The sequence below is a fragment of the Onychostruthus taczanowskii genome, unplaced genomic scaffold, assembly GCF_017590055.1.
Source record: "Onychostruthus taczanowskii isolate IOZ18803 unplaced genomic scaffold, ASM1759005v1 scaffold141, whole genome shotgun sequence".
Classification (NCBI taxonomy): domain Eukaryota; kingdom Metazoa; phylum Chordata; class Aves; order Passeriformes; family Passeridae; genus Onychostruthus; species Onychostruthus taczanowskii.
Window position 1 is genome coordinate 201,278 of NW_024498585.1, and position 25,230 is coordinate 226,507.

The window sequence follows — 25,230 nt, forward strand, 5'->3', positions numbered from 1 at the left end:
TGAATAACCCAGTTTCAAAAGCAATATTCATTAATATATGAAGTGGGTTTTTTTCCATACATGTTTTATGTATAAACAAGTACCATTTTACTGAAAGAGTTCATACCTGACCCTGAGGGACTTCATCTTTCTTATCTCTGTCCATCATAGGAATAGGTTGAATACCTGTTTTCTTCATTTCATCGCCCTGGAGAAAAATAGAGAGAGAGAGAGATTACGAAAACAAAAACAAGACTGTTGAGACCTGAATTAATTTCCATCTTCTATTCTATGTCAATCTAACAATCCAGAATTTAAAATAATGTGTGGTATCACTCTGAGGCAATCTCAGAAAAATGCACAAGGAGAGGCTCGTTTTGTACATTACAGCAGATGCTGTAAGTCAATGCACACACAATTTCCTTGTTTCCAAGTGTCCCTCCATAATAAAAAGCAACTGGAAGACGAAACCCAAAGAAATCATTCTATTCTGCTCTTTCTGCTCAGTTAGTCTCGTGTTTCAAAATACCTGTTTAAAGCAACATAATACAATGACCAGCAGAACACAACACACCCATCCAAGGAAAAGCTAAGTAAACCGGATGAATTTACAGTGTACCCTCTTTGTCAAAAATTGTCTTTTCAATATATATCAACATCTACCTTTATAAACTCATCCTTGGATTACTAAAAGATTAACATCTGGACAGGCGCAATTATGTCCATAATTCCATCTTTACTATTTTTGAGTATGGAAAATAATTTTTATCCTGCCTTCTCCACTGAGCTCACAAGATTTGCAAGAAAAGTCTTTTTACTAATAGGCAAAAAATTTGAGTATGTAATCAGTGAGGCATGTCAACATTATACCTCCATTCTACCACTCATAAGAACACTCACTTTCCAGTGCAGGCCTTTCAGAAAGTCAGTGCTGAACTAGACTAGATGTTTGAGCTTACACAGTCAGCATTTTTCAAATATTTTGTTGTAGTCTGAGCTGTTTGCAATTAAGAGAACAAGAATATGTGAATATGAAGTACACCCACAAGAAGCACACATCTGGAATTTCATAATGAACATGCAACAGGCAGGATAACAATCTCCACACTACATGCATGCTACATAAACTCCACGGGCTTGATTTCTATTTTATTCCTGTATAAAACAGAAATAAGCCCACTGAAAACTGCAAGATTCCACAGGGAACATAACAGAAAAGAAAAACACTTTATCATAGACATGTGCAATTGTAGTCCTGAAAATACAATCATATCTCCTAAAGTTGCATAACTCCACTCCATGCAATTTATTTCTTATCCCCAGAGCAGTCACTTCCACTTAAAAATTAAACAATTAGGATATTTACACCTCAGCATATGACATGTGAGAGACTGCATATTTGTTTATGAACATGATTACATTACTACAGCTTAATTCCTTGTTTCAATTCTCAGTACACATTAATTGTAGAGTAACTTTCTATGTATTGAAGACCCAGCTCTCTCTGAGACACTGTTGTTGGGCTGGCTCACAAAGAAGACTCAAAATAAATTTAATGTTTTTCATATTTACTTTAGCATTTTCTGTACTCACACTATAGCTCTATAAGTATGTTTCAAGGCAGCTGACCTAGAAGCTGGTTTCATATTTTGCATTTATACAAAAAACTACAGTTAGTGACTTCTTCTATGTTCTGTTGCTTGGTCACTTTATGTTAGGACATACTTCTTACATTATCTTGAACAGAGAGAAAATCGACTGCCTGAAAATCAGATAGCTAACTCAGCTCTTTAAATAACTTCAGAGTAAGCAACGAACACACACATGCACCAGTGAACTCTCTTTACAACAAACACACCAAGATGTTGATTGAAATATACTTATAGTTGGGTTTTTCCTTCCTGGATGCTTCTGTTTATAAGGAGAGCAAACAGAAGAATCACACATACCTCAGCCCAGAACTCTGCATATATATCATTGGCTGTCAGCCTGGTAACTGGCCACAACTTTGTTACAGAACACAGATCACAAGCTGTCATCATCAGGCCAATCACTCTATCTCTAAAATAGAATAAAACAACATTAAATTATAAGTTTCGTAAAGAATTAATGATTGCTCTGCAAAGTTTTCATTTGCCCTTCCTCAGTTGAATCAGCAGCAATGTATCCACACTACGAATTTCCTCCCACCTATTGTTTCTTCCTCATTTGTTTGATTATTTGATAAGGAATGGCACAGACTCTATACTGCATCCCTTGTTATATTCCCTACATTGTTTGCAACCAGAGTTCATTGACCATTCTCTACACAATCACATCCATAGGCAAGGGCACAGGATGCCTGCCTGTTAAACACTCACATGCCCCTCTATAATTCTCTGAATATACAGTACCAGTCTGTAAAAAGAAATTGCTGCATTTCCTTGTTCTTTAAAAAGAGAGGGAAAAAAGCTCCTAAAAAAGAGGAAAGACTACTTCTGAGTCTGTCTCAAGGCGCTGTCATTGGTTTGTTGGAATGAATTCAAACTTGGACATCAGATGAATCCAATGCGTAACACTGTCCTATATGCTGACAAACCTGTTCACAGAGTAACTGAACATCGGGAGTATTAAAATAATTACTAAAATAAGGCACACACACAAAGAAATCCAATTGAACCAATTTTATAGCACAAATCTATGTTTTGTGAATCTAAGATTTATAAAGAAAACTGGCAATTTAATTTAAATTCACTTGTTTTCACCCAATGGAGAAATTAAGATGGCCCTTAAGGACACCTGCATCTTTGTTAATAATGCATATTCCATGTGAAAAAGCATAGATCTTGCTAACCTGCATGCCAGTGTGATGGCAGTCATTAAAACTGTACCAACAGACAAATATATCAGAGAAAATACACAAATACGCAGTATAATCAACTAATAAATGCAAAGTGCACTTCCCCTAAGTTGAGGAAGTCATCAGCCATTTAAGGGTCAATGCAAATATAAAGCAATGGCAATTACTGTTACTTATGTGTAATTTTACACACTGCTGGTCTTAGAGATCACATATGTAAGAAAATTACCATTCAGAGGTTTTTTTTTTTTTTTTAAATAAGGTTTCTCTTTCTAGCCTAATGACATAGGGATCTACTACTGGTTTGCTGCTTTACCTGTGTGTTTGGTTCTTAAGGTTTAATGCTCCTGTCTGATGCAGCTCTTCAAGTTGTTTTCTGTTTCCAAAATACAGGGCAAGGTCTGTGGCAATGATGGCTTTCCGGATGATCTCAAGTACTTGTTCATATTCGCTGGAGCTCAGATTGGAGAAGACATTGTGCCCTTCCAGCTATGAAAAAGTAAAAAACCAATAAAAAGCACAAGCTCTAATTCTGAGATTATTTCAGTCTTTACTTCACCAGACAGGTTACGACAGTTTTACAGCCCAATAACAAGTTTTGTTGCAAATTCAAATGTTAGTAGCCTGAAATTCCCATTTTTATTCTTCCTTTGTAAACACTGTCATAAAAAAACCCCTATGACTAAGCCACCAATTTGTTTTTGGGACTGCTCCTTCTGCAGCCTCAAGGTATTACTAGAGAAAAATTACAGAAATCTTTTTCTTTGATTTAAAATCACTGTAGACACAACACTTCCAGACGGTGTTAACTTAGAAACGTGTGATTCAGTTCTGGCCCAGAGTCTGCACAGTCAAGTTGATAAACTGAGTACCTGATTCACTTAAGCATAGTTTTGATACTCCGTAAATATACAGCATGGATAAAGAAACACTGAAATTAAAAATACAAAATCATTTTGTTTTCCTAATGTTCCAAATTAAATGCACCTTAAATCGCTGCATTTACTGACATAATTTTCTATACAAAAATAAAGTTAATTATTTTAAAGTATATCAGCATTTAGAGGGAAAAGCTGCTTTGTTCAACCTTAAGTTGAATGACTCATAAAGATAACGCTTTCAGCTATGGAGGCTCTGGTAACACACCACTGCCATCACTTTTCAATATCCAAAAGGTATTACTGCGCATTTAACTGACAATATGCACGCACTGTGATGACTTATGAAGCTATATCACATTTTGGAAAGTCAAGACTATCTACTGTCTCTAAGATTTTGAAAACAAGTTGTCAAAATTCTTCCTAATGTTGAGAGAAAGCAGACAAAAAGAAAAGAATGAACTAGCCATGTCAAGGTGTGCACATTCAGAAAAAGAAAATATCATTAAAATATATCAAATGCAGAGGTGTTTTGACACTTAATTGGCATTTGGGCTGAAACTCAAAAAGTTTCCCTCACTTTCGTCAAGAATTTACATGATTTGCTCAAAATAAATCCTCTGCAGTACAAATAGGCTTGGTTTCTCTCACCATCCGGAACATAAACATCAATTTCCAGGACTTTTACTTAGACAAGTAGATTTATTGTGAATAATGAATAGCAAATACAATCTATCTATGTCTCAATGCTCCTTTGACAGATTTCTAAGTCACAGAACATTATGTTTAAAAAAAAAATTCGGAACATTTCAATCCATCATCAGCACTTTGGGAGCAAAAAATTACTACTGCTAGTTCTCACAGTTTAGGGTTTTGGGGACCTTCTACTCTCCAGCCTTGCTGTCTAATTCCTGGGACCAGGCTATTTGTCCTAATATTTAAATTATTCTGGATTCTACTCTTGGGCTTTAGAAGCTGCACTCTCAGAAAGACCACTGTGACAACTTCTATTCAGATTACTTGAAAAGAACTGATTCTGTAAACTGCTGATAGAAGCTGACTGTTATGAGTTTGTGCCACTTAGGCTTTTGAGTAGTACATACAAAGTACAACTCCGAAGATTTTGTTCTTTGCCTGCTGAGCTAAAGCTAGTGAATTGAATGCTGTGTCCTAAGTATGGTGTACACTCAAACTGCAGGTGGATGAGCAAAGCAGCTTTAAAGTTTCAAGCAGTTAAAAGTACTGCAGGTTACTAATGTAAAATTAAAACTCAGATAAATCCTAAAGAGCTTGGTGAGTTGGTTTGGCTTTTATTTCCATCAGTCCATGAATTCAATAAGAGTTTTTATTCAAACAAAATCCAGCAAGTCCAAAAGGCTGCTCTAGCCCACCTTTGCTGCTAATTATCACCCATGGGTGCTTTCAGCAGCTGGTGTCTTGAATCCACTCTACAGCCCTGGCCACTTATCCCTGTTACCTCACTCACATTGACAGCAAATGTAGGAGGTGCTGGGGAAACAAAAGGGTTCCCTGCCTTCATGGCAAATGGGATTTTCATTGATTACAGCATTTCTGCCAGAAAAAATGCAAAATGGTTGGGACAATGAAGAGTTAATGACTGAGGAACATGCTCACTCTGCACATATTCACACAAAGAATGAACACTAAACATCTAATGCCATACCACCACTGAAGGATTCAATTACACCCTCCTACATGAAGGAGCATTCAGAGATAAAGCTTCCACTCTGTGATTAAATGCATATGATACTTAAAACCATAATCACAAGATGTGATTCTGAATACAAGACAGAATATGTATTTTTCCTAAAAGGTGATTATGAATTTAAGAAAATAAATATCATCTTCCCCTGAAAAACCAGAAAGAAAGAAAGATTAACAATGAATCAGTGGTACAGTAGCAAGGTTATGCTGTAATTTGAGTGTGCATGGAAAACTAAAACTAGTGAGCACAAGTATGTTATAGACTAGAGTGGTTTCACAGGTAAGAGTTCTTAATCATCGAGAATTATAAAAATTTCACTCATGAGAAAATGTGTGTGTGTCACTAGCACACCTGTATTTTCCCAAGAAGTGTCTACATGTTTTTCTGTAGTTATTTGTCTTCATTAAACATAAAGACACATGACTTAATATTAGAAATTCTCTTTCACAGAATATTACCTTACTCAGATTTCTTAAATATCAAATTGCCGAGTAACAAATAAGCACAGAATAACATAACAAAATAAGTTTACGACTTTCATGCTTGAAAAATTAACATCTCCCCTCTCATGCCACACATTCAATGTTCACAGAATTTATTACAGCAGGTTTTCAAGTTTTTCATACAAAGTTTTACTAGTACTTGAGTTTTTATTCAAAGCTTCAGGATAGTTGAAGATTTTGTTTAAATACATTATGACAAAAATATATATATGTATCTGAGAAAATTATTTTTAATTTTCAAAGTTCCTATTCCACATGTTCATGGGAAATGCCTCCAGAGAATCAGAAGCAAAAAGCTTCAAAGGCAGGCCATAAGTAAAGACCTTAAAACACACAAGATTTTTATAAGTTCAAGATTTTGAGAAGGCTGTGTTTTGCACTATTGTTGAATCCTTGGGTTGCTAGCTGTGAAACCTGGCTTGCTGTAATAAAGATTTTATTTAAATAATTTTTAAATAAAAAAATATATTTTTGTTTAAATGACAAAAATATATATATGTATCTGAGAAAATTATTTTTAATTTTCAAAGTTCCTATTCCACATGTTCATGGGAAATGCCTCCAGAGAATCAGAAGCAAAAAGCTTCAAAGGCAGGCCATAAGTAAAGACCTTAAAACACACAAGATTTTTATAAGTTCAAGATTTTGAGAAGGCTGTGTTTTGCACTATTGTTGAATCCTTGGGTTGCTAGCTGTGAAACCTGGCTTGCTGTAATAAATCTTCTACTCATCTAAATGAGTACTATAATAGAGAAGTTAATTCTATAATTTCTAAGCATGCTTCCGAAAATCTATTTGGCAATGATATGACTCCTCTTTCCACCACTGAACACTAATGCACAGAACATACAATTTCAATAATCCTACCTGCAGGATGGACACAGTCTGCGAGAAGTGGTGCTGTTCCATCGTTGATGTGGAATAGAGAGCAGCTAAGGGGTGATCAAATTTCTGAAGATAGCTGTTGCTGTAACCTCTGTGATCCAGGTCATGACACAGGCATGCAACTAAAAGACCCTTTCTCTACAAAAAAATTGACACAAGCATGAAAATCAAGATGCATTTCCTGCCCTTTGATGTCACTCTCTGCCCAAAATACTGTAGAAGTTGCAGTACACTAACACTGCCTTCAAACAGCACACATAGAAATATCCTTAAAAATGACAGAAACATGACAGTAAGGACATGCTGAATTAAAATTCTTGGTCCAATTGTAATTATATTATGCATTTAAAAATCGTTGTTAAACAGTAACATAGCATTGGACTGTGCTTCAGAAGAAATCTGCATTTTAAACAGTCTGGTTATCCACTGAATCCTTACCATGTTTATTAAAACAATAAAAAGCACAGTTATTGAGGGAGAAGAAACATACAAAATGTATGATCTGCTGGTCAAGATAGGTTCACTGAAGTTCAATGCCAGATCTGCTCTGTAACACTCCTAGAGATGTTAACCAAACTTCCTAGTGGGGTTTTTTTCCTAGGAAGTCACTGACATGAGTCATGGACAATGCTGGACAATGCAATCATAAACAAATAAAGACAGTAAGTAGGTTTTTTACATAACTAATCCTTAATATCCTGAAGAAATGGTGTCCCTGAAATCTCTTTTTCAAAAGGTTTTCAGCTTATGTGTTTGGAAAAAAAATTAATGTTTATGACTGTCACTGTTGGCATGAAGTATCACAAAAATTTCGTCAGAGACACAATATCTTTGTCTTATAATTGGTTCTGATGAGTGTTCAGTAAACAAGGATAAATTGATTAGCCATCTATTAAGTGCACAACATCCAGCCTGGATACTATACTAAGAGACTCATGAGTCTGTGGAAAAATACCAATTATGCAATTAGAAATACTATCACAAATACACCATGTGCAGAAATAAGGCTGTAGCAAAGCTAGGTGTATTTCTGATTTTGAGACATTCACTTCTGTTTTGAATGATATCTTTTCAGTACTGCATCTTGTGAAGTGTATTTTTAAAAAGCATATAAAAACCCTCAGGTGATGCAGCAGCACATGTCCTCAACAGAGGAGGAAATCTTAGGATTTCCTCTATCACTTGAAGTCATGCAGTAACAGCTTGTCCCAGTCTCCATGTCTCAAGAAGTCATTCTTGTCTCAGTCCTTCAGGATTATACAATGCCTAATAACTGTGCTCTTGTCCTTGTAACTATTTTGGTACCTGCTTGGATCCCAAATCTTTAACCACTGTATTTTTCTCTATTTTTCTCTAGATCAGTGTCTTCTTTACAGTGTTTTATCTTCCCATCTCTAAATCTACTGAGGTTCCTGTCAGCATCCCTCACCTGAGGTCAGCCCATCCCTAGAACCCCGAACTTTCTTTCAGCAGTTTCCTGTATTCTTGTTGGATTCATCTCCAGTATCAAGAAAAAAGACTGCTGAAAGGAGCAGGAACATAGACTGGGGATAAGACACTCAATCAGATGAAGGCTGGCTGGAGTTTGCAGGGAAAAAAAGACTGTTTCTATCTCTCTTAACAGTGGTCTCTTTTGCTCTCCCTTTCTTTCTTACTCTCCACCTCCAAAGAGATGGGGCTTACTCCTTGGTTAGTACTGAATGTTATCAGAGCTTTAAAAATTCTCTGAGGCTGTACTACACAGATTTTTTTTTTTTTTTTTTTTTTTTTTGTGTGTGTTAAATAATACTGATTCTTTTTTTCAGGCTTGTATAGCTTGGCCAAATTTCAGCATATGCCTGGCATATGCCACTTTTGCATTTCAGTGTCAATTTTCAATTCTATGCTTTACAGCAGGATAAACTATACCTTAGCAAATGAAAGCTCACCAAGTTTCATTTTATTCTTATACATTGAACAAAACTTTGATTTTTACTAGCATGTCTCTTTTAAAGAGCCAAAAAATTGTGCCTGGAATTTCCCCAAATGAATCACCTTAAGGAAGTTAACAGAGCCTGGAAAATTACAGCCCATATGGATAATATTTTGCAGAGTTATACACAACTGACAACAAGTTCTCCCAGTCAGAATTTTCATGTAACATTAATTAGAGACAGTACTCCCTGCTGTATCATAATTCAGAAGAATAACAAGTGAAAGTTTTCCATATTGTGTATTAACATTCTAAGCCTTCCATTTTACTTGTTATCTTTTCCACTTAGTGATCAGTTTAGCATTTGGCTCTTCTCCTTTACTCACATATGTCAGCCAGCTCTGCAGCTCTTGTCCTCCTATTTAGGATATCTCCCAGACCTCACAGGATTCAAGATCCAGGGTGCTTCCCTCCCTCACAGAGGGACAGATCTGACAGTTAGTGAAATAACTAAAGACTGTGGTTGTAAGGGGGCAGGGAGAACTCCAAAACTTAGACAAGGATTTATAGCAAATCAACCACGGCTTTTTAAGGGGAGTCCTGAAAAACATGATTAGGATTAGGAATCTGAGTAATCCTTCCTCGAACTCTTTACTGACATCCGTTCCTCCATGCAGGCCTTTACATACACTCTGCCCAAGCTGACAAAAAAACCTCCAGCACAGAAAATGTACTTGAACAACAAGTACAGCTCTGACAGCTCTGATGAGGTGTGGTAACTGATACCATTATGTCACCTACCTCTAGATCAGTGAAAAGTCCCTGGTTGTTCTGCAGTATGGCATACATGCAATGTGCAACAGTAACTGCATGCTTCCAGTTGTGGTAGGGCACACGGCGATAGTTCTTCTTTACAGACATAGTAAATCGGCAGAGCTTTTCAAGTTCAAAGCTAGGAAGAAAATAATTTGGTCAGAGACAAGAAATAGGAACAGGAAAAACAACCAAGAGAGGAGAAAAGATGGTCTTTGATTTACCCTCCTTGCTAGGATTGACTCTCACTGTGGATGACTTATTTAATGACATGAAGAGTCACTCAAGTTTGGCAAGGACAGAGGAGCGTGAATGCCTGACAATGCTCTTGGTTTAATCTGTTAAATTCGGGAACATAAGTCATGCTACCCAGCTCAGTCAATACAATTGCAGGACCTTCCCTTCTCCCAGGAACTTGAATTGATTTCTTTCAATTGCTTATTCAACTTGAAATATAGTACAACTCGGCATCTAATGAACAATTTGAAAACATGATTTGTGATCAAAACAGAAAATTCGGGGCTTTTAAAGCAAAGGACCCAGAAGAGACAAACCTGGTTAAATAGACGTGCTCCATATTGACATTGTGAGAAGCGGAAGGTTTTTTGTTTTTTTTTCCAATATTTGTAGATTTTTTTCTTTCAGTTTAGACTCACAGAACAGAAATTTACATCTCATGGTTTCTTCACTTCTCAACAAAGAATATTTTGTTAAGTCCTAAATAAATTACTTTTTCCCTCATTAAAAGGCAGTTTTCCTTTATTCCATTTTTTCCCCTGTTGCTGTGATTTGACTTTCTTTTTAAGTTCCATCTTTTAATAATTTCTTGGGTATATCAGGAAAGTGGTACTAATGTTCTAGTTTTGCAGTACTTGTGGGGTGAGAAAAAACCTCTCTGACCTATGTATAAAAATATAGACACATTTACTCTGTGGAAACAGGCAGAAATGTGTATTTCTACAGTTGTGTGCTGCTCAGCGTAATTATTATTTTCAGCCTTAATCTGACATAAGGTAAAACAGAGGCATATTGTCTTTCAAAAAACTTTAGGCTTTTCCTTTTAATTCTAGGAAGTCAGAAAGAAATAGAACTCTATTGTTCAAAGTAGTACATCACAATTCAGAATATCACAACAGTCACTTTCACCTACATCCAAATCTGTTCAACGGTTATTACACAATAGCACAATTATAGACAAAGGAAAAATCATTATCTGTGCTGCCTCAACATAGAATATTACTACTTCATCCACTGCTGTATTTTGTACTTGATTAAGCAGTAAAATATTATTTCTTCAGAAGAGAAAATGTAGTGAGTATGACAGACTTTTCTCTGAAATCCTCCCTGGACAGGAAAATTATGCATTACATAGGTAACTACTTTAAGGCATAACTTTATTCCTCAATATATTAAAATCAAATTTAAGTCCTAAAAGTTTTGGCTTTGTTTCAAAGGTTTGAGAAGTTTTGTTCTTTCAGAAATTAAATACAGGTCCCGTTCCAACAATCTCCTTTTGAAATATTTTCCTCACTTTTGTTTGCCTAATTTTGTATGTGAAAGTTGAGATTCATTTGATAAACATCAAGTAGGTATCAATTCTTTCTCATCAAAGTGACACATTGAAAGGAAGAGACTGGGAGTCAGAGAGAGAAGAGAACAGAACCTGACTGAAAATACAAACTCAAACTCTGCATCCACAGCTATTCAGTCTGGAATGGAAACAAGCTAACTGCACTAAGCAGTACAGTACTGTGTTCAGAAGAGTCACCCACTTCGCAGCATCGAGGAAGACTGAAAGATCCTCTGTTTTGACTGCACACTTTGAGGACATCCAATCAGTTAGCAAAATAAAATTAAATGCCAGCAAACATTTCCCAAGTGTTGCTCCCTTTTGTAGGGACATATTTCCCCTTTCAATTGACCATCTGTAAGTTTTCCATAATTTGGAGCAGCTCCTTCATTTTAGCAATGGGCCATCCTTACCTTACTGATCTTAGTAATAATAAGGAACACTGAGAGAAATGACAGCAAATGAAGCATTTAATTTGAAAATAATTCACTTCCACAATTAATGCAACACTATGCAAATAACTGATTAATTTAGCAAGATAAGGTCTGATCTTGGTTTACTTTTACCATATACATGATTAATTTCAGCAAGTATACATCTGAAAAACCAGTTTTCATGCTCCTTCAGTCTTTTTTGGGAAAAGTACTTTTTTGCTGCCTTTTCCATCTTCTGTCTGAAAAGCAAATTCATCTCAGAACCAAAAAGTTTTTCTGTCAATTGGAAGGTCAACTGTTAGGATGATATCATGAGTACTTTACCCTCACTGTTCCCAGATTTTATTAACTAAGGACCAAGAAGGTGGGACAAGAAATCCAAAGTGTTTATTACAGTCTTGTACAGACCAAACATAGTAAATAAACATCAAAGAAAACAGACCTTGAATTCAGAAGTAATTATCTCAAAAATTAGAAATAAATAAGCACAGACTTAATAACTAAAGAAATAATATACTTCATACCAGGCTGTCCCACAGGACTGGTGAACCATATAGACAAAAATAGCAGGCCAAACATCTTCATATGGACTGATATCAAAATGGTATCTAGAGAAGAAAGTTTCAGTTTAGAAAAGACAAATACCTTTTCATTATTACTAAAAACAAGTGAAAATGACTAGGAAATGTATATCCTGCAAGATTCACTTCTTTCTGAATACACACAGAAAACTGAATTTACAGGTTATATTTTTCAAGTTACGTATTCCTGCTAAGGTCAATGGAACTATGCTTATAGTTTCATACAATAATTTAGTAATTTATATTGGAAAAGACTCTTATGATCGAGTTCAACAGCTAGCTTTTGGCTTTGTTTACATAATAGAAACATCTATCTTTATCTAAGGATCCACAGATTAGGTAATAGACAAAAAAAATCTCAGGAACAATGAGAGATTTACAGGCATTTCTAAAATATTCAGGACTTTCTTCCCGGGTATAGTAAAGATGGTGTCTCTAATAATGTATTTACTGGCCCTTTTTCCAATAATTTTTGTCATAAATTGCATGAGACTTACTCTAATTTTGATAGAGGAAAAAATCAGTTTTTACTGGCTAATAGAAATCAAGCCAAAACTTCAAAAATTTAACATTTAATACCATATCTTTAATGTTTCATTACCTGAAGACTTCTCCCCTCCCCTGATAACAATACTGAGGCCTAATTTTAGGGACCCAGGACAGAAAAATTGTTTTTTCTTTAAATTATTAATTAACCATTTCCCTGCACTTTCCGTGCTGCAAGTCCTATATTTTTTTCTCCATGGAACCTTAACTGCTTGCCACACTGAACAACACAGCAGTTTGTGAGAGCAATGAAGGTAGCTGAATTGCTTGGAAAATGGTGAAATGTGTTCTGCTTAAACTAAAGGATGCTAATATAATTTAGAATGAAACCTGTCATCTTTGCAAGTAAAATTCATTTTTGCTGAGGAGGTGGGTTATATAATATCACCTAACAAAGCACAAGAAATTGTACTACAAAAAATAAGCTTCTATTAGGGTGTAATCCTGCAAGCTGTTAATGCTCTGGCATTCAAGCAAATCACTTCAACATGTAATGAACTTTAACAATAAGCAGTCCCTGTTAAACACAGGCTTTCACCTTGCTCCCAGCCACAATGCTCAGTGCTGAACAAAAGTGAGCAAGCTCTGGAGATGAGGTGTAAAAAGACAATTTAGGTTTTGAGACTCAATAGCTGATTTTAGGCATTTGGTTACTAGAGTAGAATTTATTGTCCTGGACCAAAAAGAGTGACTTAAAAATGTGAAGGCTCCCATTGTTAGCATTGAGTGGGGACTGGCCAAAAAAATGCAGGTAGAGGTTCATCTTCAGCATACAGCAGCTGAAAATAACTGAATTATGTCAGAGAAAGCCTAAAAGGTTGGATGGGAAGTCCTCCTCCAAAGTTAGGCTGCAACTCTACCCTCTAGCACCTGGGATATTTAACTGTGAATTATCATTTTCCCCTTCAATAAACACAAGCAGATGCACAACACACACATACTCGAAACTCACAAAAATACCAAACACCCCCAACACACACAACCACACCCCCAAAACCAAACCTAAAAAAACATAAACAACCTAGAAAACCCTAGGAATAAGCTGGGAGAAATAGGTTTAATTCTAAAACATATCTAAGGGGATGAGATTATGCATTTGGTGTTAAGTAGTGATGTTCCAAGCTCAGCTTTCTCTCGGCTCTGAGCTGATGGTGATTTGGGACTATAAGAATGAAAGCTCATCTCTACAAATCCTAGGTAAAAACTAATGTTTAAAGCAACTACTACCTATGCCTGTGGAAAAATTCTGAGTACGTATAATTTTATATCTTTGATGGATAAATTTTGTTTGTGGGTCATTAAGTATAGCTAAGTATAAGAAAGCCAGAGATAAAACCACGATGATATTGATGTGGTTCAATAATGAAAGTGCTTCCTAAAAAAACTCCACGACAAATAAGAAAAAAAAAAAAAACAACAGGCTATATACAACTGCTGCTACATTAGAAAAATACTTACAGCTCAATTTCTTTATAAATATGTGGAGGCAGTGTACAGTGCATGAGGTTTTGCCACTCTTCTGCTGTACAAACACTGTGGTAGGATAGCTTCTCCATCGTCACACGGTAAATACACTCTGAATGACGAATTCTGTGGTACATCTGAACAAGTAAAGTCATGCATGAATGTGGAATTTTAATAAAGAAAAAAAATTACTTCCTGTATTGAAGCAGTGATTATTATGATACACATCTGCAGAAATGATAGTGCTTTTGGCTGCACAACTTCACACATTAGAAAAGCAATAGATTACACTGAATTCCGTTCTTCTGGCAAACCTCTTCATGTACTCACTTGGGTAAACATCTAAGGCTTAGCTGACTTTTAATTGCATGTGAGCCCTCCCAAGAAAAACAATCCAAGTTCTGGAGTCAAAAACAAAGCTAAGTCCCTTGCAAAATTTTGTCAGAAAACCTACAACAGGACACAATTCATATCTTCTGCCACTGTATGAATTCTATTAATTGGCACAAATTACTGCTATCTATGCGCAGTTTATCATAACTACATTATTATTCAGTATGAAAAATAAGTACATAATAATAACTGAGAGGCTCAGACATGGCATGGTTTGCAAACAAGTGAGGACATAACTATCTACTAGCTAAAAACATCCTCTGGAGCACTATGCCCTGAATGGCAACATTCACCATCCAAAAGTAGTGAACTCACACACAAATGAGTGCATAGTCCCAAGTGTCATTTATATACAGGCCATTCTACCTGCCTTGATCCAAGTTAAACAACTTGAGGCACCTGGTAATAAAATTTGCTGCCCCAGTGTACCACTGGGATGATATTGGTAAAATTAATGTAAATCACCAGGCTTAACTGCCATTGCATTTTATCTTACCTCCCATGAATATAACTCCGTTCTTCTGCATTGCATTTTTACTGAACTTTTATACTTATATAGCAGTGATCATTATATTGCTTATGTTTCCTACAGGCATAGTAAATTTTGAGATGACAAAGGGTTTGAGGACAAAAATAGCTACTCACTCTTATCTAGAAGCATGGATAATTATAAGCATATACCACAGCATATAAGTGTAAAATTTGATCTTTGAGTATTAAGAATATGGAATTGAGAGAATATATAGCATATTTCCATTCCCCAATTAAATTTATAAAATGTAATCTGAATTTATGTAAGTAAATAATAATAATATTCTTTAGTGGAAAAGAGAAGACAGATATTAGAGCTTGCTCTCTCATTTTAGTTACACAAAACTGATATATCCAGATTATGGTTGTTTCAAAGGAAATCCCTATCATCCTCTTAAAATAGAATTATTCACCAAGGAATACAGTGTTAATTCAATGAAATAGACTTACAAATCATTTTACTAAGGTGTAACATCAAAATACTTAAGTATTCTCATCATAACTTACAAAACTGTAAATAAAACTTACATTAGCACAGTGTAAGGCTAAAGCACAAAAGACTGCAAACATTTTAAAGTTATTCTCATCAGTTTTAGAGAAGGCACTTCCACTTATTTTGTTCACCATCTGCACAACACCTATTACACTTCCTCGGCTCACAATAGGCATGCACAGGATATTTCTGGTTGTGTAGCCTGTGTAGAGGTCTACTTCTCTGAAGAGCCATAAAAGAGAAAGAAAAAAGAGAAAAGAGTTAATATCAATGGGTATCTATTCCCATTGTCTGAGTCTCAGAAATGTTGATGTAAAATATACTTAATCATTTAAAGTAGACCTAATTAGTACCTGCAAGAATTTCACCCTCAAAACCCTCAAATATTTTTATCTACTGTGCCATACTTAGAAAGAATTTTTTAATCCTTTAATCCTAGACAAATAATTAATAGTGCCTCAAACACAGAGTTAGAAGAACATTCGGGTACTCTTAGGCATGCTATTTGTTAGTGAACTGTTTTTCTCTCATGAAACTAATGAGATTGCAGGGAGACTGATAATGAAACTTGGCAACAATCTAAATAAATTTTTCTCCATTATATCACCATTTAAAAAAAAAACTTTTATTTGTATCTTAAAAATATCTCTGATGGCTCAAGCATTTAATAAACATCTATAATTACCTCCTCGTCAGAGGACTACAGCTCCATGAATGAATCTCAATATGAAATTTAAGTAGTAATTTTATGTAAAAGGTTTGATGAACTGTCTTCCCCTCCAATGAAGAGCATTGTACCTGTTAAAGCGTGGGTCTGCATAGGCGTCAGGAATGTTAAGGACTTCTCCTGTTCTTGCCACTTGACCAGCTATTCCTTTTTCTATAGAAAATCTGGAGAAAATAAAAATAAAAATGTATATTAGCCAAAATATGGAAAACACATTTTTCTAGTGGAGTCTGTCTTGGGCACAGTAATGGGTGTCCCCAACCAGCGCCATTTTCTTGCTTTGAGGAGAAAAATCTTAAAACAACTAATAGCACACAATAAAACAAAAAGTACATCCTAGCAGATACTTTCTGGAAATGTTTTATATAGCTATATAGTTTAATATAAAACACAACATTACAATTTTAGTGACAAAAATTCAAAATCTTAAATAACCCAGGGGGTTATCCCTAACAAACATAACATTTGTACAGAACGCAGAGTTTGTTTACATTTAAAAGATTGATTTTATTATGACTTCCATATATTCATTGCTTCTTTAGACACAACAAAGGCAACACGGAACTTGTTTCCTTGGGTGGCATATATGTGTGGATTTGGTAACAAAATTTTGGAAAAAGATTAGTGGAAATTTCATAGCTGAACATTATATGGATTTTCCATGTAGACTTGGGAATGACTAGTCTGTTTCATGACAATCAAACAATGCCATGGTACTAAGTCCCATAATCACCACAAGGAAGTTAAACACAACAAATATATTCCTAAGTTATATCAGAAAAATCTGTACGTCTGTCTTGTGAGTAAGTACTTTTCAATATTTCAACATTAAGCAGTTATGACATAAAATCAAAAGACAACTTATGAAGAAAAATGCGTAAAAAGAATCATACGTGGAACACTTTGAAGTCTAAATGTACCCTGATACTGCCCTGGTGCCTGGTGTTGAAGTTAGTGATAAAGCTGTCAAGATTTCACCCTACACACCTGACTTTAAGTTATATTTTTCTGTTGCTTCTTATGACAGGTACATCACACCAACTTAAGACTCCTTCCTGATGACTCACTCAGTGTCACTTTCTTACAGATAAATTTAAGTTGCACTTCACTTTCAGTATACAGTACCTGTGAAACGGCTCACACCCTTGCACTTAGAATCAACATTTCAATAACATACAGAAAAGACAGAAAGATATAAGCAAGAACAACAATTATCACAAAGGAGTATACTTCTTAAAGTGCACGTTAAAGCAGGCCATCTTCTTTAATTTACACCACCTCCTTGCTTGTCAGTACGCAAATTGCACCAATTTTTATTCCTTCAATTCTCACTCACACAATGGCAAGTGGGAGTAGGTTTGTCTAAAGAAGTCTTAGTGAAGACACGAATCACATCTCATATTGGCTCAGAACTTTAAAAGTGTAAGAAGGAAATGAAAATAGTTCTGATAAAAATCAACGCTGAATATTTTAGGAACATTTTAGTACAGGATACTTTACTTTTAAGAAGACAAAAATCTGAAACCTGTATGCCTTTGAAAATCTTCATCTGGTTCTATTAGGGAGTCATGCTTTTTAAAAAGTGAAAAACACTATATTTACTTTGTTGTTAAGCCTCTTTCATTAAAAAAGGGCGTAAGAGTAAAAATTAGGTACCTGTGATATGAAGCAGAAATACACATAACTTTTAGTCAGAGAATCCTTTCTGGTGATTACCAGACAATATACATTTTCAAATTCACCATTTCAAGCATTGTTCAGTATCACAATTAATTGTAAGTGTGAAAATCTAAATTCACATGAGAAAAATAAAGTTAAATTACTGAGCTTGAAATCTTCAAAGTGAATGACCAATCCATACTCAATTCTACATTTGACTAATCCATCCATAAGAAGTACAAATTGTAATTTCCTTGCTTTGGATGTGCTGGAATCACACCAATTTTACTTCCTCTTGGGAACCCTCTTGGGAAAAAAAGTCCCCAGCTGGCAGACTATGGATTAGGTGCACTATTAGCTGCACCTTTACCTACCTCAGAACACCTCTGTTTTTTTCCCAACATGATTTCCAAAAGGACCGCCTCCGGAAGACGGCATTTCCAGGAGTGACGTTATAGCTTCAGAGACGCTGTTTCGATGGCACTGCAATGTCATTCCCAGAAGTACTACCTTCTGGAGGCGGGTCCTGGTGGGAATGATATCACAGTATGACAAGCATTGTCAGGGTACCTGCAGATAGGCACAGAAACTGGGTAATAAAATGCCTGCACATCCATAGTTATAATGAAACTGCACTCTTCTGCTAGCTGTTCTTACCTTATTTCTTTGGTCTTCTTGAAGACAGGTTTTCCATCATTTTCTTCTCCAATATCAAAAAGGTCTGAATACAGCTCCTTATTTTTGTGGTCAACCTGGAAGAGTGCACACCTATCTGCATTCACCAGGTTTTTTGCATATATCTACAGACAAAAAACAAAACTAGAGTTAACGGTCATGAGTTGTATTATCTCCAGTCATTTACCTGATAAAAATATACATCCCTGCACGATAAAAGTTTTGAGAAGCTATCCAGTATGGAAATCTGTTTGAAGGAGCAATCTTTTAGGATGCAATTCAGAAGCAAAATCTTGAATTCAATATTTTCTCTGTAAATTTGCGTGTTCTCTTCAAGAAATGCAGGAATATTTCAGAGACTTGAATGTTTCCCCCCAAAAAATAGGCTTTCCTGTTTAATTGTTTTTCAAGGCCTTCCAAAACAGTAGCTTTCTTCCCTCTAGGTTCAGATAATATTCACCTTAATCTGATTTTAAATAGATAAGTTAGAGCAAGACCTAAGAACGATTCTGGCTTTTGCCTTCATTGTCAATGCAAATATACTGGTATTTAATAATCCAGCAAAGACAGACATAACAGAAAGTGTAGTGTTTTCTTCTAAAAAAGCTAAGTGTGCCTGTAAAAAACAATAACCAAATGAGCTTTGTGGGTCCCTTCTAAGTCAGAAATATTTTGTGACACTCTTGATTCTGTCATTAGAGGTATCATTATGGATTGCCCTATGCAGAGGGATAGGAAATGGCTGTGCCCGCCTGATGTTAGGGACAGTATTTGCACAAGGGCTGAGACTTAGAAATTGTGCATGAACTAACCAAAGCCCAAAGGCACCAGCCACAGCCAAGGAAGTACGACAGTACAGCAATAGACTTGCACAGTCTCTCTTCGAACCAACTAGTTTTATCTCAGCAAAAATAACACCCAGAAGCACTGACTGTCAGAATAGAATTTTGTCTTGGCAACACAGCAGCTCTTCACTGAAGTATTTCTCAGACATACAATAGTCTTTCTGAGAAAAAGAGGGAAAAGTGAGACAAAAATCAAACAAGGATCACTGTGTTAAGATACCAATATACAGGCACGAGAACATTCTCTATCCAATTCAGATAGGTCTCATGTGTTTCTTATTTGCTCAGAAAGTACAGTAACTGCATGGTAGAGTAGGATCTGAAGTGGATCTCTCCACTTTTTATATAATACCTACCTAGTCATTCAGCTACAGAAAGAGGCTAACAAAATCTTGGTGTGCAATGCATGCAGTTGGTATGTTTTAAGGATTCATAAGACTTCCATATGAATGATCTTCCCCACCCCTTCTCTCTCATCTTCCAAAAATAGAAACAAAACAATAAAGTATTTCATTTCACACTAATGCAGATGGACAAATATTCAGCAGAAAAAAAAACCCATATGAGATGAAAAATCATTAGCTGAGAGACTCTAGTTCTATGCCATATGAGGGGAACTGCACAGATACCATCTAGAGCAAGTCCAGAACTTTGAGGGTCCTCCCATACAGACTGAATATGTGTTGAGGAAGATTCTGTTGTCTTCTACTCCATTTACTCCATCAGAACAGAAAAGTCAGGGAGACTGCTAAGAGGTAAGATTTGTGCAATTTTTCCCCTTTAGAGCATCAAGAAATTTAAAGACCTTAACCACGTGGATTGCTTATTGTTTTGCTCAAAAGAGAGTGAACAGAAACTGCCAAAAGGACAAGGGGTCCAGTAAATGCTTCTACTCAGATGCTGTATCAGATTTCTTTGTAAAGTCTACAGCACAATGTTGATTTTATACAATTAATCTTTTGTGGTTTAATGCATATGACTCAAGAACTTACCTTGCTCATGACTCATGCTTTAAATGATTACTTAATCAGTATTAATTGAGAAATAGTTAATCGGATGAGAGAGTTTTACTTCTATAAATCCCTTGCTCAAATCCTGACTAGTGGTTGAAAAAGAATATCAGTACAAAAAGTATGTTTTGCACTGTCAGTAGGGAAGCCAGGGACCACCTTTCGCATAAGCTGCTTGTAACTACTCAAGCATAAGGGAAAGAAAATTTGTAAGGCAACTCGAACTTTTACTTCCCTTCCTTGCACTTACATTCAAAACCACCCTTATATCACTAGCTTTGCTAAAAGATTTTGATGGAAATAAAAATGAAAAGAATGAAAAGAAACACACATATTTTTTCTTCAGTATTGCAGGAACAAATCAAACCATAAGTGCAACCACCAAAGGGTGAAGTAGTGAAAAAAAGTTTCTCATTTTCTCAGAAGAAACTGACTTCTGGTCTTTTCTCACAGTGGGACCCAGAATAAGCCACATCATGATAAAATCACACTCCCATAAAAGGACAATAAATGTACAAACTCATAATTCAGATAACTGGCTCAAGAAAGAGACAACAGCTACAGCTTTAAAGGAAGCTGAGTATGAAACATCACACAGGTTAAAATACAGAATCATGATGCAGCCAAGTGTTGGAAAAGATGATGAAAGAGTAAGCATGTTTTACTGCCAATTGTGTTTTCCACCAGATCTCTATTCACAGGAAAGAACAGTGAAGAATATCAATATTTGTTCTCAATGCCATAAGTTATGTTGTACCAGTTCTTTCAAATGCTAAGCTATTTTTAAGAGGTTCATTTAAATTGGAAAAGTCAATGTTCAGAAATGTGTCCTATGTGCAGAATTCTTGACAGTGTACTAACTAGAATAACACAAGCACTGCAGAATATTTGCCATTTCCATTTATTTAGAAACATTCATGTTTCTAAATAAAACCACTTTGCATTCTAACATCACTGTCTTTGAATAGTCTAGCTAAGAATATCACTTTGGAGACTGGGGCATGCATCTGAGCACTGTTGGAAAGTAATTCTTTGAATGTGCAAATTTTAAACAATGGTAATCGCAGACCTGATTCAGGTTTACACTTAGGAAAAAGAACTGCAGAATGGAATGAATGTGCATAAAACTAAAAAGCATAATTCACATACCAAACACTCAAAACATTATAAATAACCAGTTCACCCACATTGTTACCACTATTCAGGATATAATTATTAATTCAAAATTTATTTAGAAACTCATAAACTGCTTCTGAACAGTACTTTAAGTCATTAAATAGATATTTCAATGGGGAGAACTAACCACTTGGCTTTAGTGGATTCTATAAAATACTGACTGACTGTCACTCTCGTTATGGGTATAGTTTTCCAAGGTCTTACCAATCTCATTCAACAATTGGAGAAAATGCCCCAGGAGTAATTTTTAAACTCTATTCCTGCTACAGACAGTAACTTTTTCAGCAGTGATTTGTAACATGTAGTGAATTGAATTTAGGAAGAAGGAATAAATATAACATGCTGAAATAAAAAGAAAACCATAAGACTTTCTGTTACAATTTTCAAACTTTCTCAGAACACAATAGTAACTATTTAGTTCAGACACAGGCCTGTTTCAGTCCTTAGGAAAGCTGTGAACAGAAGTTGTTGCAAAAATGACAAATCAAGCCATCCTTTACCACCTTTTCTGTATAGACATGTTTATACTGTTTGTGTTACGTGTTCATTACAAACAGCTCATATATTTCAATGATATAATGTCTTCAAGGGAAAGAGAATGAAGGGCTTTAATACCTACAACTAATAAACTTAGAGGTGAAAAAGACAACTTACCATTATATGTTCAAGTAGAGAATCTATTGCAACTATATTATCAAAATATGTTCTGCAGAGAAAGAGAAGTCAGTAAACATTGGCATTTAGTCAAACACTTCTCAAATTAGCGTCAGGGGCTCTTGTTTCACTATGGCTTAACATGGAGCCAGAAAAGGCGAGGACAAACCTCAGCACCTTGAAAATCACTGACTGACTTGCTACAGCACACGGGAATTAAGAAATGGTCCTAGCTCTGTTCCCTTGAGCCATTATTCTACAGAACTGAGAATATTCTTTATTATACATAGAATTTTCTCTGTAGAAAAAGGAAAAGACTACCAAACATTGCCTGCCGTGAACTGAATAGGCTCCTGCTGAGCAATACCAAGAATGCATCAAAATGCTTTGGCACCTCTAACACACTGAAAATTTTAAAAGTGGAAGACAAAAGGAAAAGAAAAGAAGTAGAAAACAACAACAACAACAACAAACTCTTTCAAAATATCAAAAAATAGCTAAACGGATGTTATATTATCTAATCCTTAACACTAGTTCAAAGGCAACTACTTAAGAAACTCTTAATGGGTTTTCTCTATCAAAACCCATTGAAGTTGAAGAAAGGGAATGACATCATAACTTAAAAAATAAAAAAGAATTTTAAAAAATCTCATTTTCACAGCAAAGTGGTAACTGTTCAAGGACAGTCAAGAACATTGAAAGATAAAGGTCAAACTTATTAGTAAAAGAAATCTAAATCTTCCACATGCTGAGTATCAACAATCCTCAGATTACAATGTTCCCAGCAGACAAAAGGCATTGTCTCGTGGCCTTGAATATATACACAGCTCAGTTCTGTGGAAAGGAGATACAAAATATACTGGTCAGATATAGGGCATGGAGAGGGTGTAGCACTGAATACTCTGCCCTTTCTAAAATGTTACAGAACATGTCCTGGTGACATTGCACACTAACAATTTCCTCATTGAAAAGAAATTCTCCTTCCATGTTAGAAAAGATACAGACCACTTCCAAGAGGAAACAAATTATTTTCTTGCTGATGCCTACATGAAGTTCATAATGATATTATTAAATAATATCCCAGTTTTGTGCCTTAAATACAGACTTTCTTCTTTCATTGAAACTAAAAAACTCTAGCAAATGATAATGCTATATGAGAATTATTTTCTTATAGAAAGGCATAATAAATATTTGCAGTACTTATTACTTTTCATCTTAAAAACTTAAAACAATTACAAAATTCTTTAAAACAATCTCAGTACTATGCCATTCTACGAAAAAATTACCAGTACATAAATCTGGATAGATTAATATAGTAATACAGTTTTTTGGTAAACTAGTTCAGTATGGATTTTAGCAACATAAAAGCACTCTGGAAAGGAATATAATCATGCAAGACTTTGTAAGAATGCCCTTTGGGAGACATGCTCTGAATTATGTTGAAATTTAAAAAAAGTCATCCTGAGGAAAAAGTATGGGAAAACATCTGGCTACAACCAGTTTGTCCTTCTTGCAGAGGGGCAGAGTCCCTCCTGTAGTTTATTACTTTCCCCTCCAGCTGCCTACATTCCTAAGCAATGGCATAGGAATCTAGGACATCCTCTAATCTCATCAGCTTGAGAATTGTTCATCAAGACCCACAGAAGTGTTTGCAGCTAAAATACAAGACATTTCATTTTTTCCACAGTATCATCACTGCTTTGTGATGTGCTTTGAAATTTTTCTACCAACTAGTTTCATAAAATACTGTTAAGCACTCCAGACTGATTTACCAGAAGTACAGCTCCGGTTTATCTTTTAATTTATGGGTTATCCTTGCTATTTAAAGATTCTCATAGCAGTGACAAACAAAAAGAGATGAAGGAAGAGCAGATCACCTAAGACACTAAACTGATTTTGTAAGTGTAAGCTCAAGCTTTCACACTCTTTCTGTGCTTTCAAAATAATCTTGCGTCATAGTGACAAGAATTTAAAAGCAAACATATTACATGCAACAAAAGTCTTTGAAAATTAAAACAGATCCTTCAGAAAATGTACAGGAAGAGCAACCATGTAGCAGACCTGATTCTTCAAGAATTTAACTCTGAAATCCATATATTTATGAATACATGCATTCATGTCCAAAAAATTGTTTGGGAGAATAGGGGAAGCTGAAGCACACAAAACAACTTTCTAAAGTCCTTTCAAGCCTTTTAAAATTGCTGTGAGACACCAAGGCTATTTTTCACTTCTAAAAAGGTGGTCACATTTAACTTTGACAGAAGAGATGGAAAAAAAGAGGAAAAAACTCCATGCAAAAGACCACAAGAATAAACAAATTCTGTAAGGTATAAATGAATGTCACATTTTCATCTGCACCACCACCACAAAAAAAGAATTATGAAGGTATACACCACTGCCACGCATACCACTTGTTCTTGTCCCTGTGCTGAAGTTTGCCCACCCTCTGAAGTGTGCCTTTGCACCTGCCTGTGAGCTATGGTAGCTTCCACTACTGCTACTGAGTGAACACAGGTAGATTGGAAGAGCCACGCTAGAAAAGCTCATCAAAAACTCATGAGATTATCTTGCAAATCACACTTACTTCGATACATCAAGCAAGAAGTCGTTCAGTTCAGTCTGCTTGGCAAGGCCCCGGCACACCTGGAAGCACAGATCATAGAACCATTTGCTCCAGAACACTGATGTCAGAGGGAAACTGAAGTCCTATCCCTTTAATTTGTATGAAAAAACCCACCAGTACTTGTGTGTATTTGTGTGTGTACATACATATATATACATATATATGTATATATGCATATATATATGTGTGTATATATATGTATACACACACACCTATCTGATACAGCACTGTATGAAATTAAAGCTGAATTTGTGTGCTGGGTTTCAATCTTAGCTATCTAGCTGCTGAGTTAAAACTGTGAAACACGAGTAAAA

The 25,230-nt window shown here is 35.6% G+C and overlaps 1 protein-coding gene across 1 annotated transcript in view; it reads right to left on the bottom strand.

Moving 5' to 3' along the window:
• The window catches only part of PDE10A (phosphodiesterase 10A), a 172,899-nt gene that overhangs the window by 9,356 nt on the left and 138,313 nt on the right, over window positions 1–25,230 (bottom strand). The window contains exons 9-20 of the mRNA XM_041398164.1: window positions 24,878–24,936; window positions 22,294–22,345; window positions 18,591–18,733; window positions 16,346–16,438; window positions 15,583–15,769; window positions 14,125–14,267; window positions 12,064–12,147; window positions 9,524–9,674; window positions 6,793–6,948; window positions 3,135–3,307; window positions 1,929–2,040; window positions 107–187 (exon numbers count right to left, since the gene is read on the bottom strand). Coding sequence (XP_041254098.1) covers window positions 107–187; window positions 1,929–2,040; window positions 3,135–3,307; window positions 6,793–6,948; window positions 9,524–9,674; window positions 12,064–12,147; window positions 14,125–14,267; window positions 15,583–15,769; window positions 16,346–16,438; window positions 18,591–18,733; window positions 22,294–22,345; window positions 24,878–24,936 — 1,434 coding nt within the window. The remainder of the gene's footprint in view (window positions 1–106; window positions 188–1,928; window positions 2,041–3,134; window positions 3,308–6,792; window positions 6,949–9,523; window positions 9,675–12,063; window positions 12,148–14,124; window positions 14,268–15,582; window positions 15,770–16,345; window positions 16,439–18,590; window positions 18,734–22,293; window positions 22,346–24,877; window positions 24,937–25,230) is intronic.